General features: G+C 38.0%; 3 protein-coding genes across 11 annotated transcripts in view; 2 read left to right on the top strand and 1 right to left on the bottom strand.

Annotated features, from left to right (window-relative positions):
* LOC143354414 (venom dipeptidyl peptidase 4) overlaps positions 1 to 6,387 on the top strand; it is a 345,338-nt gene extending 338,951 nt beyond the window's left edge. For all 9 annotated transcript variants that reach the window (XM_076788472.1, XM_076788469.1, XM_076788477.1 and 6 more), the window contains 2 exons: positions 2,355 to 2,566; positions 3,220 to 6,387. In XM_076788472.1, coding sequence (XP_076644587.1) covers positions 2,355 to 2,566; positions 3,220 to 3,315 — 308 coding nt within the window. In that variant the 3' untranslated portion in view covers positions 3,316 to 6,387. The remainder of the gene's footprint in view (positions 1 to 2,354; positions 2,567 to 3,219) is intronic.
* Positions 3,300 to 7,262, bottom strand: Rpi12 (RNA polymerase I subunit RpI12). The gene is made up of 3 exons (XM_076788509.1): positions 7,044 to 7,262; positions 6,597 to 6,813; positions 3,300 to 6,488 (listed from the first exon to the last, which is right to left on the bottom strand). Exons 1-3 carry the CDS (start codon positions 7,177 to 7,179, stop codon positions 6,464 to 6,466), a joined length of 378 nt encoding a protein of 125 aa, XP_076644624.1. The 5' UTR covers positions 7,180 to 7,262; the 3' UTR covers positions 3,300 to 6,463.
* A 661-nt stretch (positions 7,263 to 7,923) lies between these two features.
* On the top strand, positions 7,924 to 13,312 carry LOC143354413 (condensin-2 complex subunit G2). Its single transcript, XM_076788467.1, has 16 exons — positions 7,924 to 8,125; positions 8,283 to 8,445; positions 8,667 to 8,801; positions 8,932 to 9,195; positions 9,278 to 9,445; positions 9,519 to 9,821; positions 9,879 to 10,052; positions 10,198 to 10,524; positions 10,596 to 10,905; positions 10,985 to 11,172; positions 11,235 to 11,474; positions 11,637 to 11,968; positions 12,159 to 12,513; positions 12,588 to 12,881; positions 12,963 to 13,102; positions 13,173 to 13,312. The coding sequence occupies exons 2-16, from the start codon at positions 8,353 to 8,355 to the stop codon at positions 13,222 to 13,224; spliced, it is 3,375 nt and encodes a 1,124-aa protein (XP_076644582.1). The 5' UTR covers positions 7,924 to 8,125; positions 8,283 to 8,352; the 3' UTR covers positions 13,225 to 13,312.
* Positions 13,313 to 13,778: the final 466 nt, after the last annotated feature.

The following is a 13,778-nucleotide window of genomic DNA, read 5'->3' as shown; positions in this document are numbered from 1 at the left end:
TACGCGCAGGCTGTAAGTCACGCGTTCCAATGCTCCGAGATATTACGGTTCAAACTTTCAAACATCAATATCCGCCGCCGCCGGTTCGATTCATTGCGTTCGTGTTTTCGAAGGCGAGGGATTTCCTTTAACGCGTTCCTTCTCCCGAATTCGCTATTCGGCAACACAATCCCCGCGGCAGTAAACTCAAACTTTCTGAAAACGTGACTTATCTCGCGCCTGTCTCGCGATCGCGAAATTCGCGCGGCCCGGTCCAATATTAACATGTTCGCTGTCGGGACATCTGTACTGTTCGCGCCGAATGCGCGAATCTCGAGAAAAATACGGAATTCGCGTTCACTAAACATTTTACGGCGAAAATCTCGCGGTGCTTCGCCCTCGGTCGGGTCGAACACGATTCGCACTGCCTCGGATATTGAAATATGAAAGAACAAAAACGATTCCTGAAATTCGTATTCAAATTGATTATTTTACGCTGCTTCAAACTAAAAATCACTGTGCCCAAAATTTAAGATAATTTCAGTAGTAACATAGTAGCCCTGCACGATCTATGTCACAGCACGAGCTTAGATCACGACTTTACTATATTTCATTTCGCTAAATACGAGTCGATGGAAAATAAAATAATTTATGTTGCTTCAAAATTGTTGATGTAAAACAGTTACTACATACGTTATGATGGAAAGTTGAGAGCAATCAATTTCGAGCCCCAACCCAGACGTCCCTGAGACATTTTAAAGCAAGGAGTTAATAAATGAGCCCTTTGCCAGCGACAAAATGTTCTTATATAAGGACGAAAACTTGAGGCACGTAAAACCATTTTTTGCCGGTAATGTAGTCACTCTGCCTTATCGCGAATCTACGAAGACGGGTCCCTTAAATTGAATGAAGAAAGTCATGAGTGCAGCGTTTTAAAGAAAATGGTACTTTGAAGTACGCCGAGAGCATAAGGGGTGGATAGAAGCCTCATGGCCGGGATGGACAAGAGCAACAAATAGAACGGAGGTTGCGGGGTCAAAGAAATCGTAACTTGCTAATTCCGGCGGCGAATAAAAGGACCCGCGCGATTTGTTCCGGTGAATTTAGCACGGTAGGGTCCCCGGGGGAGGTCGGATTAAAGTACGCGGTCGTAAGCGTCTTCGAAACGGGAAGAAACACTCACGGCAATTGGCGCAGCGGCCCGTTAAACCGGAAACGAACGGTTCCTCCGGCGCGGCGCTGCGGCGTTCTCCGTGTCCGCTATAAATCATCGGGGGCAAACATTTTATTAAAACCGCTTATTCACAACCCGGCGCGAAAATGATTCGATCATTTTTCACGTCGTCGTACCGCGAACGAATTTCATCGTTGTTTCCGCGTTTTACCGCTTTTCCTTCGCCGCTGTTTCCGCCCATTGTTGCATACCATTGTCGGAAAAGCTTAATATCCCTCGGTGAACGTCTATTATAGGCGGCGGCGGACAATTTACCGGCAGCTTTTCCGAATTAATTAACTGTCCCGATTCGCAGGGAGCAGCTCCATGTTTACGGAGGGCGCCATTTTGACGCGTGATTGGCCTCCGTGACCGCGATATCGCCGTTTCAGAGGACCTTTGTTCTCTGATAGATTATTAATTTATTTTTTTTTTTTTTTAATTAATTTTACAAGTGACAGGAAACAAGAGATCGTACAATATCTAAAGAAAATGTTTAAAATATTCGTAACGCTTTTCTTGCGTTCAAAAAATTGAGCAACGACGGTACTCTGCAGATTTGTAGCACTCTCCGCAACTTCGAACGGTTTCATCGAAATTCGCGAAAGTTTGCGCGTCTTTCTAATTAAATTCGAGTCCCCGATAGCAATTTCTATTCATTTCCCCATCTAGCAAATGGACAGGAATGTTTGCGCTGGCAGAAAACGACCGTCCGCGCTCTGTAAATATTAATTCGCCGAAAATTAATTGGAGAAAGCCGGCGTATCGGGTCACTTCATAAATAACGTCGTTGCTTCATTAACCCAGTATGCAAACGTTTTCCGGCGCAACGTATCGTTCCGGCCGACCTTAACGCCGTTTTGATTGCCCTCGTTCTGCAAAGCGAGGATGGTAATGGTTTCGGTCTGAAGATACGTATAGAAAAGCGTGATAATTGGTCATTTATTTCGCATCAACGGAATAGTAATTATACGGAGCCACCGCTCCCGGGCTAAGGAAGAAAAATGAGCAAGGTCGCCTTGAAACGGCAACGAATATATGTATGTGTAGGGGGAAACGTATAAAGATGGAAAGGTCAGGGTAAAATAAATAAAGAAAAGGACGGGGATAGCGGTTGGGCGGCCAGAACAGTAATTAACCTTATAATTAACCCGATCTACAGATTCAATTTACACGGAGCGGTTCATGGGTTTGCCGACGGTCGAAGACAATTTCCACGGGTACGAGCAGGGCCAACTGCTCAACAAGGTAGACAATATTAAAACGAAGATGTACTACTTGATCCACGGGACTTTGGACGACAACGTGCACTATCAGCAATCTCTGCTGCTCGCCAAGGTGCTCGAGCAGAAGGACATTCTGTTTAGACAACAGGTAACCAGGTTCATTTTACAATTAACGTTAACCCGCGCTTGTCCGGCCTCCATTTTCTTTGGAAACCCTCCGGCAGAAATCGTTCGGGAGACCATCAATCTGATGATCACAGCGTTTAACAAGTTTGAACCTTCTTGGTTGCACTTGGTTTTCGAGAAACTTCATTTTTAAAAGAAGGAAGCCAGGCTAAGAATTTGATCTGCTATATTTAACAAGGCTGGATGAAGTTTGGTTAAACTTTACTTCAGGAAACCAGAAATTTACAACTTTTCTAATGTAATCCTGTAGATTTTGGCAAGAAAATGACGAAAATCCAAGTATTCGTGGTAGGAATTCACTGGTTCAAAAGTTATGTGTGTTTAAAGTTGAACGATTTTAACGAGCGGTGCCGCTAGATAGCAGCACAAGCACACGGTGGTTACATAAAAAAAGTTATAAATTTCTGGTTTTCTGAAGTAAAGTTTAGTCTGGAGTTTTCTTGCATAGAACAATTCCGTAAACTTTACTGAATACAACAGTATATTTTTTCATAGCATTATAAATGTTCAAGGATATTTAGATAAAAGAAGCGGAAATTGTTTGAGAGATGGACTGCAATTATTTGCGTTGGGGTTTTGAACAAACGTTTCAAAATTTGGATTTTTGGTTTGCAGACCTACACGGACGAAGATCACGGGATCGCGCAATCTCGAGCCCACTTGTACCACTCGTTGGAGAACTTTTTGGACGAGTGTTTCGAGGCCTCATGATCGCAGCGATCGACGTGAACCGACAATCTAGATCCTCCGCATCACCTGCCTCACATTCCACCTGTAAATACCCCGTCACGTGTACATACTCGATGTACAATATGTAATATGAAGCGTTAGTGTATATAATCGAGGAAGAACCGAAGCTAGGTACACTCGACGCGAACAGTTGCAAGAAGAAACGGAAGAAGAAGAAGAACATGAAGAGAAATGTGTCCTCCTGCGGTTCGGCGTGAAGATCCGGAACCCCGAAGATCAAAACTGTATTCGAGTCGTTTTTTATTGACAGAATAGATATAGATACTGTTATAAAATTTGAAACTCCCGTTTTTCGAGCGAGGATATAATTGTTCCGCGTGACGCGCTGCAAATTTTGGATTCAAATCGGACAGGTGTTCGCGACCACTATCACCGGGCTTCCCCGTTTAGGTAACTGCCAGGTGGCTCGATCTCTCGACTAAACGTTCAAACTAATCGATAACTACCCCTGGAGGAAACTATCCGATCGAAATTGCAAATATAGCTGCCATAAACATTATTTTTATTAATACGTTGACCGTCGCGTTACTCGAAATTATTTTTCCAAACCTAAACATTAATTTTTTGGCTAATAAATTGCATATGAACTATATTCGCTTATGATGTGCAAAACGCGGAAGGGTTGAAGGGAAAATTACTATGAGAAGTCTTAATTTCTCGGTTTTCATTTCATTAAATAAATGTAGAATCCAGTACGAAAATAATTACAGTAAACTATATTTTATTGTTCAATCTCTCCGTTGACCACTTTCTATTATTTTCTTTCTAGATTTTATATTCAGTCTAAAAGTTTTCCGGTACGAACATTAAGCTTTTTTATTAAGTGCTTGATGCAGTGCCTCATTTCTTTTAAATTGATTTCTGCTACTCTACTCTAATTACTCGAACGTGCAGCTGCGTCCTTATTGCAAAATTCAATTACTGTAACTTTATCTAATTGTTGATGCTGCTGAATCGACGGTCAACACCTTAGAAATGAAAAATTGTATTGTATATAATATTAGACGAGTACGATAGAAGACTTAACGACATTTTAGGAAGATATTAATCAAACGATAAATATCCTCGTTCTTTTGCCAAATAGAATATAATGTCCACGGTCATGTGGAAACTGCCAAAAAATTGTCTTCAATGCTTGGGGATGATCAAACTCTTCCTCAAATCAGTGTCAAATATTTCCGTCCCATATTTTACAAATAGAAGCAATCGCATTCATTTTTCTATTAATATCTTCTCATATACAAGTTTTATCATCGCATTTGCTTCTGATTAATGAAAACATCTTCCACGTCAAGTGTGTGAATAGTTATGATTAGACTGCGGATTTAATACATAAATTTAAAATAATGAAAACATTAAATGATTGTACCTCATTCAAATTATTATTAAAGGAACAGACAAATTTCTATTTGCCTCCTGTTTCTTGCAGTATTTTGATTTTGCAGTCTAGTTAGAACGATAAACGCTTGATTTAGTTGATCGAATGTTTGCTCCAGTGGCGTTGGACACACTGGAGGCCAAACAGAGAGGTAAGCTCATGGTAAATTAAGAATCGGACGTAATAAGAGTGGTCACGAACAGCCGAACGATTTTCTGCCCCCCCCCCCCCCCTCCAAGACAGCGCGAGCCAACATCGTGTTGAAGAGAAAATTTTTAATAACATTACGAGAGAGAATGGTAACGAATAATCAGGGCTAGAAGAACATTATTTTCTGAGAACATTGTAAAGTTATTACTGGCTTATGGAAATATTTATTAGAAACGATTTAACAGAATCTGTTGATAAATGTCTTAAACGTAATTATCGAAACAAGGATACGTGTACTTAAAACTTGATAAATCAGCTACGATATCTACGTTCAGAAATTCCCCACTATTGTTTGAACCGACTATACCTGCTAACACCTGTTGAGAGGAACGATGGACTGGTCGGTAGGATTTTTTAAAAATATTTTTCAAGGGTGACCAGTTTGTTCGTTCGTCGAAGGCCTAACGGACCTGACATAATCAATCTTTTTAAACAATGAGCACACGTAAAAGGAATATTACGTTATGTAAGGTCCCCTAACGAGCCGGGGGATTCCCAGACACTTCAACGACGCCGAAAACAAACATGATCGCTCTTTTATTGTAATAATATAAAAAGAACATGTTCCTCTTGCGTTTTGATCGTTATTTTTCCATTATGCGAGGCATGCGTGATTTTCGAGTGAACAAATGGTTGATAGTAGCTCCGAGAAATGTTTATAAGAAAACTATCCTGCAAGAAAGGATCTGGGGATTCGATCTCCACTAATATTGTTGATAATATTCGTTTTTATTTCGTTTATAAGTTATGGGTGATGGTTAATGATTAATATTAGCAGAGCTTTTGTTACTGTAGTTGTTTTTTATGATACGCATTTTTTCCTCGCGTTGCAATAATTATGTTACGTTATCATGTAATTATATTATGAGAGTTTGTATGATCTATAAGATCGCAAAAAAAGAACGTTATTTCCGTATAAACAAATAAACCTTTCCGTGTGTTATTTTTACTAATATTACAGGAAAGAACCTCTCTAACTATCACAGTTTAAGATTTCCTCCTTGTATATATAAGTTGCTCAGCTGATTGTTAAAAATTCCTCTATATAACTATTTCTCTTTACATTATTATTAAAAAATAATAATAATATTGCTACTAATGCTAATGGTTAAGTGTATTTGTAGCATAAGCGATGTACTAACAAACTCTTTAAATACAAATGATTTTATAATGGAAGGACCACTGTAATGGTTTCAAGAACAAGGATCAAGAAAAAACGAAATCTTCTCAAACTAATTGTTATAAACTTTCATTCCGACGTATTGTACAAAATATTTAATCGAGTATATACAACTAAGAGAAAGCATAAGTAAAGGTACCCCCAACCATGTATAATTAGGTTTAAAGGTATAAATGATAACCCAATGGTATCGTTACGTTATTATTGTCCCATTCATTGATATTTGTTGAATGTATCGTGAATAAAGCTCTATGTTTGATTAACACAGAGTGTTCATGTTTCAACAGCTGTTTAACAACTTTTATATCTTTGCCAACGAGAGAGTGCATGATGTGTATGCGTTATGAGTTCTCTGTCTCTTTGTATCTGAAGAAAAAAACAAAGTATTAAATGTTTGTGAATAGCCCCTGTTTCTAAATACCTTTACATATATAGAATATCAGTGTACGTATGCAATTATCAAAAAATACAAACTTGCACTTGGTGCAGGTATAGAAGACAGTCTGCCCTTCATCAGCAGATCTCAACTGCAAAGTGGCGTACGACATCTTGTCATTTTGGCACTGCGGACATTTTCTTTCAACAATAGGACCATCTGCTTCTTCCTCTTCGTTGTCTTTATGCTTTGAAGATTTATACGAGTTACCTTCGTTGAAACGGATGGTGTAAGACATGGCCATGTCTCCAAAAGCTGAACACAATACGTAACATGAACGCAAATATCAGGTTGGCACGGGTTCTCGAAAATTCTCAGGAATTCTGAAAATTTTCACACATTCCGATAGATTCGAGAATTCCGAAATTTCGAGAACCCGTCCCCACTCGACATTTTCGGATTCTCACATACCTCTATAAACCAACAATTGATAAACTAAAAATACAACTAAATTAAAAAAATTAAAATTGAACCTTCTTAGGTACCTTCAGGACCCCATTCACGTTTACAAGCATAACAAATTACGTTGCCTGTGTTACCCAACAAAGGCAATATTGATCCACAATCGGAACAAAATCCAGGTGTGCTTATAAAAGACACAGTATCACTGCTCCTTGCCATTGTTTGACCACGCTAAACTACAGCCGACAACAGTACACGTGCACAGATGTAAACAAACTCCAACCGTGAACTGGCGAAGTATGTGACCAGACACTCGCAGCAAGACCAAGTAAGACCACAGACGACCTATAAGGATAGACCTAACATCTTATGGGACTTCGTGTCTCATGTTCTGAAATATCGACTGTTCAAAAAATCAGAAGTTTTGGTATGCCTTCTACGAATTATATTGAATTACAGGTATCGAAGCCGTAGTTGCCAAACCACTTTAGGTCTATCCTATACCTCGTCTGTGCCAGGGGGCATAAGCTGAAATCAGTCTGTGCTAAGACTAAGAACTGTACCACCGACGAGATATTTAGAAAGACTGCCAGCCTTACGGGAGAATGTGTCGCTCGAAAAATACGGTGTTTTCTACCGCCCTCTAGGATAGATTTTGGCTGGAGTAAGAAACAATAGGCCAACGACGCTACCTCGTCAGTGCAAAAGACCACTAAGGAAATTCTCATCGGTGAGAAGGTGAATCATCACGGACCCATATCGATTATCAAATGTTCCATTCTCCGACCAGAGTTGGGCAAAATATTTATCTAAATAAAAATTTCGAATAACGAATAAAAGATTGACTGTACCATACCACAGACGAGGTCGTCTGTGTATTTACGTTTCTCTAATTTTATAGTTTTACATTTCGCCGTAAAATGGCGCCACCATCTACTTTGATCACTTCTAAAAGCGCGTCAGGAACTTGATCATTTTCATGTCGAGAGATCAATATGGCGACTTCCATGAAATAATAAATAAAAGTGAAGAATTTTGTTATGGGAATTGACTTTTACAATCACCTTTATGCGACAGTGCAATACTTAATTATTAGACATATCTACCACAATGTGAAAGTCTTTCTCAATGTTTAAACACATGAGGTGAAATCCTCGTGACTTCAGTACGTTTTCACCCAATGTTGTGAACAACAGTAAACACGCCCGCTTGTTGTTTATGCTTAATTGCTAACATTTGACATTCATATTAACGCGCTATCGCACGATAAAATGAATTTATCAAACTTGCACGGTTTAACTGCTGTACTTTTTTTGTTCCAGTTCTTGTTAAAATGCTTAACGAAACGACGTATAATTTCACCAAATAATACCGTGTTAATGTTCGGGAAAAATGTTGCGACAGCGTGCATTATCGAGAGATAAAGTACTATTTCGTATTTTAAAAAATAAAAGCCCGAACGGTAGCCGCATATGTGAGAAACTGGTATCTATCAATAAGTAGAGAGCACACTTTTCTTTTTTCCATTCAGTATATGTTCAATTCATGCTATAATTCATATATTACTTGTGCACACACACACAAAGAGAGAGGCATACTAATCAGTTTTTGTTGAGATAACCCTAGTAGCAAATTAGTAGAATGGTTTGTTCCAATGTTTTAAAAACAAAATGAGAAAAATTATTGACGGCCAATTCTTATTTTAGAATAACAATGTGAAAAACATTGTTGTATTATCAGAGGATGAACTCTGCGAACTGTGGCTGCATCTGAGGACCATGCTGCTAGAAGCTCAAAAGATATGCATACAGACATCGAAAAGTCAGAGCAGATATGTAAAAGTAAGAGCAGATATGTAAAAGTAAGACCATACACAGGGTCTGGATCTCTGTTAGAAATTTGGCAAAGTTCATTATAGTAATCACAAACTTTGACTTACCTGCAGCCTTAAATATGTTCTTTACATTGTAGGAATATGGTCCAATGGTAAAACTGATGCGCACAATAACTGCAATGGCTCTTGAAACGATTGTACAACGACTATTTATTCCTAATGTGCTTTTACAAAATGTAATGTTGTTACATTCCAATGTGTTTCCCAGTATCAATGATAAACAGGCAAAAAATGAAATATCCTACCTGCTGGAGAACTGGTGGCAATTAAATATGACTTGGAAGGAGAAAGTAATAAAAAATGTAGTTAAATATCTGATCCAGGGTTGCAAGTCTTCATTGGTACCTATACATTAAATAAACAAATAAATCCATACAATATTAATTTATATGAAACATATGCAATTAATGATCATGTTTTTAGCAACACGTAAAACGTCTGTACAATATAAAGTCTGCGATTACATTACTAAAATCTACAGAAGATATCCAAGAGTTGCTGAAACTTGTTCGAGAAAACACTGTGATGTCACTTGAGGAAGGCAGATTGTTGATATTATACTTGTTTACTCTCGGGGAGCAGTTCATACTGGTAAAGTCTACAATTCTACATATTTTATCGATTTACTAAAAACTAAATGTATTAAGACATGTAATTATTTCAGGGAATTCATAATAATATAAAAGTTGTTTTACAAGATGTTGAAGACAGTTGCATCGCGGGCTACGCAAATTTGTACGTGTCCGCGTGGTCGAGCGCAACGGAAAAATTAAAAAAGTTTATTCTGGAGAATTGCCTGCAGAATATTATTTTTCATTGCTTCCGTGCGCATAGGGACTCTGAGGGACAGGGGCAGCTTGGTAGAAATCTGCTTTTGTTTCTAGCCGCTATTCACGAAAACAAAAATCAAGCGGCGAGAATGATGATTCACAACCAGTGTAAACCCTTGCTCTGGAAACATCTAAAGGTAAGGCAAAATGATATACAAAGTTACTGGTAAGCAATAAATAATATTATTCCACAGGCTCCTGGCTCTTTCACTAGATGCAACGCGGTGGAAATTCTGTTCATGACCAGCACACCACAACACGCGTGTGCCGCGAAAGATAGAAATAAATTTCATCTACAAAAATTTTATAAAACCGTAAACGATCTGTTGCACGATTCTGATTACGAAGTGTGCAACATAACTATGATTGTAAGCTGAGTTTTATCGGCGTGATACTAAGGTTTGGAATATTATTTAACACGTTGACTACCGCGTAAACTAACTTCGTAGCAGTCGACGTGTTAATAGACTCGTGATATCATTATTAATATACTGTAATTGTAAATATTCTTAGGGTCTTCTAAGGTTATTAGAAAAACATTGGAACAGTGTACCAACCAATGTAATCCGTAACTGGTTAAACATTTTGTTGAATTTTACAACAGATGTTGATAACGCTCAAATAAGAGCGAATGTTTTTATTGGTTTGAAGAAAATACTAATCAAAGATCGATCTCATAGAATACTTAAGGACTTCCTACCAAATTTCGCAAAAAGTATTTACGACGAAGACAATACTGTAGTGGAAGCACTGATAAAGCTTCTTTGGCATGTCCAAAATCAACTTGGAATACCATTTTGGAGTATTGTGCCGCTGACGTACGTCCTCGATCAATTAGAGGTGCATATTTGTTATTTGTGTGCAATTATTTATGGACAACGATAAATGCTGACTTGCGTAAATATTTTCAGAGAACGAAGGACACATTTTTGCTACAAGAATTGATAAAACTTCTTTGGCTACGTATATGCTTAAATGGTTCCGATAACGATAAAATAACCGAGGAAATAATATATATAGGAATGAACAATATTAAAGCAATTAGGAGGTTTTGTCTTCATTCGAAGTCCGTCATAAACTCGAACAGATTCGTGCAGCTAATCGAGCGCATGTTGTCCGAGATAAAAGAGGAGATGGAGTGTATGTCTGTGACAAAAATATCCAAGAAAAAATGTAGCAAAAAAGCGAAATTGAACAATAACGAAAGCACAGGAAAAAATGGTAATATCGCATCGCGGGTTATCGCATCGGATGCAACTCGATCGACTTCGATTAACATTTACAATTATCGTATTAACAGATGATCTGAACGATTGGGAAGACGTAGATCTAGATAACTATAAAGACATACAAATATGCATGGACGTGATTGCTATGCTACTGGTAGCAAATGTGAGCCATATAAACGACGATAATTACAACGTGGAGGAGATCAAAGTTCTGCAGTCGATTGCAAAAATTTTGCCAGAATTCTCACAGTATTTTAAGGTAAATTTCCGGAAAGTCGTTTTTTAATTCGCCCTATCCTCTCGCGTGAATAACTTTTTCAGGACACCCCGGTGAACGAGTCGGTTCTATTTTTATTCTCATTACTGCCGACCAAATATTTGCATAATAAGGACGAGGTCTTCGAAACCCTGGAGCAACAGTTATGCTCTTCGAACACTTCCGATGACGCTCTCCTCTCGCTTATTCACGTTTTCGTTAAATGGGAAAAAGTGGAAGTGATTCTTCTCGCATTGACGAAACTTTTTACGGAATCGTTGAACATAAACATGTCGAATAATCAGGTATTACTGGACATGAAAATAGTATAAATTACTACAAAACTTGCCAATGAAATAGGCTTACACCTAACACGCGACCGTTAATGGTTGTGGTGGCAAAGTCGGGTGACTTACCCTGTAAATAAAACATAATAAATGTTGAGACTAATAGATTAATTGCTTCAGGACTTTTGCGACTCCTCGGACGTGTTTACGGTCAACGTGACAGGCTTGGAATTGAGCCTGCGTATTTTAAGGCATTTATTACACGTCAAGTACCAGCCAGTGTTAATAAACAAGTATCATCAGGATGTACTTAGGCTTTGGGAAGCGTTGCTCACATGGAGAACGTTTATAGAGAAGAATATAGATGACGAGTGCAATATGAGTAATTTAATATCCAAAGACTTGGTTGTGAGATTCTATAAGGAATACATATCAATGGTCTCCTTGTTACATAAGAGGGATGTATTCGACGCATCGGAACGATTCTCGGAAATTTTGCTTTGGGTTAAGAAGTACGTTCAAGAAGCCTAATCGCACATTTCACATGCTGACTATACGCAGATATTTATGCAAAATTCGAAATAATGTTTCGCTCGACCATGACAATTAAATTTAATTGGAATTTCTAGATAAAATTGTAAAATTGCATAAGTATCCTTGATAACGGAATTATTCTAATCTGTGTTGCATTTCTAACGATAGGTCGGTAGTACCGTGTATACCGCAGCTGGACGTGGAAACCGAAAACCGAGAGATTTGTATAGATTTAATAAAGCACACTCTTGAAACCTCGAACCTGATGATAAAAGAATACAACAGTACCCCAAAGTTATGTTGTGATATAGTACTTTTATATTGTAGCTGCCTCTCCCCCGTAGGAGGTGTTGTTTTCTTGAACAATGCATTCGACGCAATACTAAAATTACTAGATTTTAGCAAAATGGCTTTCGAGAATAACGAGACGAACCTACTGGACATAGTTGTCCCGAATTTCGTGTGCGTTACGATGGTTACCTTAACCAGATACAACGAAGACATTCTAGCGAAACACACGGACGTAAGTATACGAAGAACGTGAAACGAGGAGACCAATCATTCACCGAATTACTTCATGTGTATACACTGTTACAGAACTTGAAAGTTTTGCATGAACTGACAAAAAAATATTTTACTGTTGTGAAAAGTACTTTTAACGACCAGAAAATGTGTCTCCCTTTCATCACCATTTTGTTTCACACCGCCATCAGCAGCGTGAGCACAGAAATGACTTGCGTGCTCCGAAACAAATTCGTCACGGAGGAAAACATTTTAATCACGTCTTTCCCTTACCTGGCGAAGAAGATATTGAAAATTATCTTACACACGAAAAAATATCAAACGATGAGTGTTCAAGTACTAACAAAAACAATAACAAGTTATACAAAAGTGTGTATGTTATGTACTATTGGGTGTACATCAAGGTAATTTATTAAAATAATTTAATATATCGCGTGTGATGTGTTTCAGATCGACACGCTTTCAGCGCTGGTAATAATGCATAGAATGTTGAAATTAACGGACAAGACGCTTACCAATAGACTTAAAAATGTTACTCTGGCATTCAAAGTTCACAACCAGGATCAACCTTACACTACCGATTTCGAAAAGTATGTTGTTACGTTTATTCTTTATGTAGCTAGTGCTTGTACAGGGAAATAAACAATCTTACTTTTTCAGATCAATACAAAATGCAATAACCGTAGCCATCGACGCGATATTGCAGAAGTAAAGACATCAGGATTTGTCATTATTCATTTCGCAAGAGGTGTACTTTATGTATCAGTGAGATTTGTACAATCGGACTTTGGCAAATTTTATTTTACTACTTATTCCGTATGTTGGAGAAAAATGTATTTATCAGGAGACCCGAATAAGCAATACACAAACACAATCAAAGCCATCAATCTTCCACACTATGTGAAGAATGTAAAGAGAAACAAACTTGACCATTGTACGTTCTCATTCTATGGAAACTGTAGCCGGTCGTGATTGTGTTTTTATGGGGCGACCCGATGGTTACGTATTTTTAAACGGGACGAAAGAAATATTTTTCTGCAGAAAGCGAAGAAAAGTACAAAACTCATAGATTTTAACAACCGCGGACGGAACTGGCGCAAATAGTTGTTAAAAATAAGAATTGTAAAGATTATTTCTAAATTTATATAAACATATATATTTTTTTTCTTTATATCGTTGTGTAATAATTCTTTATACAAGTTATCGACCCTTCTTTATGTATCGCTATTTTACATAAAAGGTCCAAACAAATTACAAAGTTATAGT

This window comes from Halictus rubicundus, chromosome 5 (assembly GCF_050948215.1).
Source record: "Halictus rubicundus isolate RS-2024b chromosome 5, iyHalRubi1_principal, whole genome shotgun sequence".
In the NCBI taxonomy this organism is placed as follows: Eukaryota; Metazoa; Arthropoda; class Insecta; order Hymenoptera; family Halictidae; genus Halictus; species Halictus rubicundus.
Note: the sequence above shows the minus strand (reverse complement) of the source record. Positions and strands in the feature narration are given on the sequence as shown.

Coding starts and splice junctions, on each gene's coding strand:
- LOC143354413 (XM_076788467.1), top strand. CDS start 8,353: ATGTTGCGACAGCGTGCATTATCGAGAGATAAAGTACTATTTCGTATT. Junction 11,173..11,234: donor AATTCTCACAGTATTTTAAG/GTAAATTTCCGG, acceptor TAACTTTTTCAG/GACACCCCGGTGAACGAGTC. Junction 13,103..13,172: donor TACACTACCGATTTCGAAAA/GTATGTTGTTAC, acceptor TTACTTTTTCAG/ATCAATACAAAATGCAATAA.
- Rpi12 (XM_076788509.1), bottom strand. CDS start 7,179: ATGGCAAGGAGCAGTGATACTGTGTCTTTTATAAGCACACCTGGATTT. Junction 6,814..7,043: donor ACGTGAATGGGGTCCTGAAG/GTACCTAAGAAG, acceptor TATTGTGTTCAG/CTTTTGGAGACATGGCCATG. Junction 6,489..6,596: donor TATACCTGCACCAAGTGCAA/GTTTGTATTTTT, acceptor TTTTTTCTTCAG/ATACAAAGAGACAGAGAACT.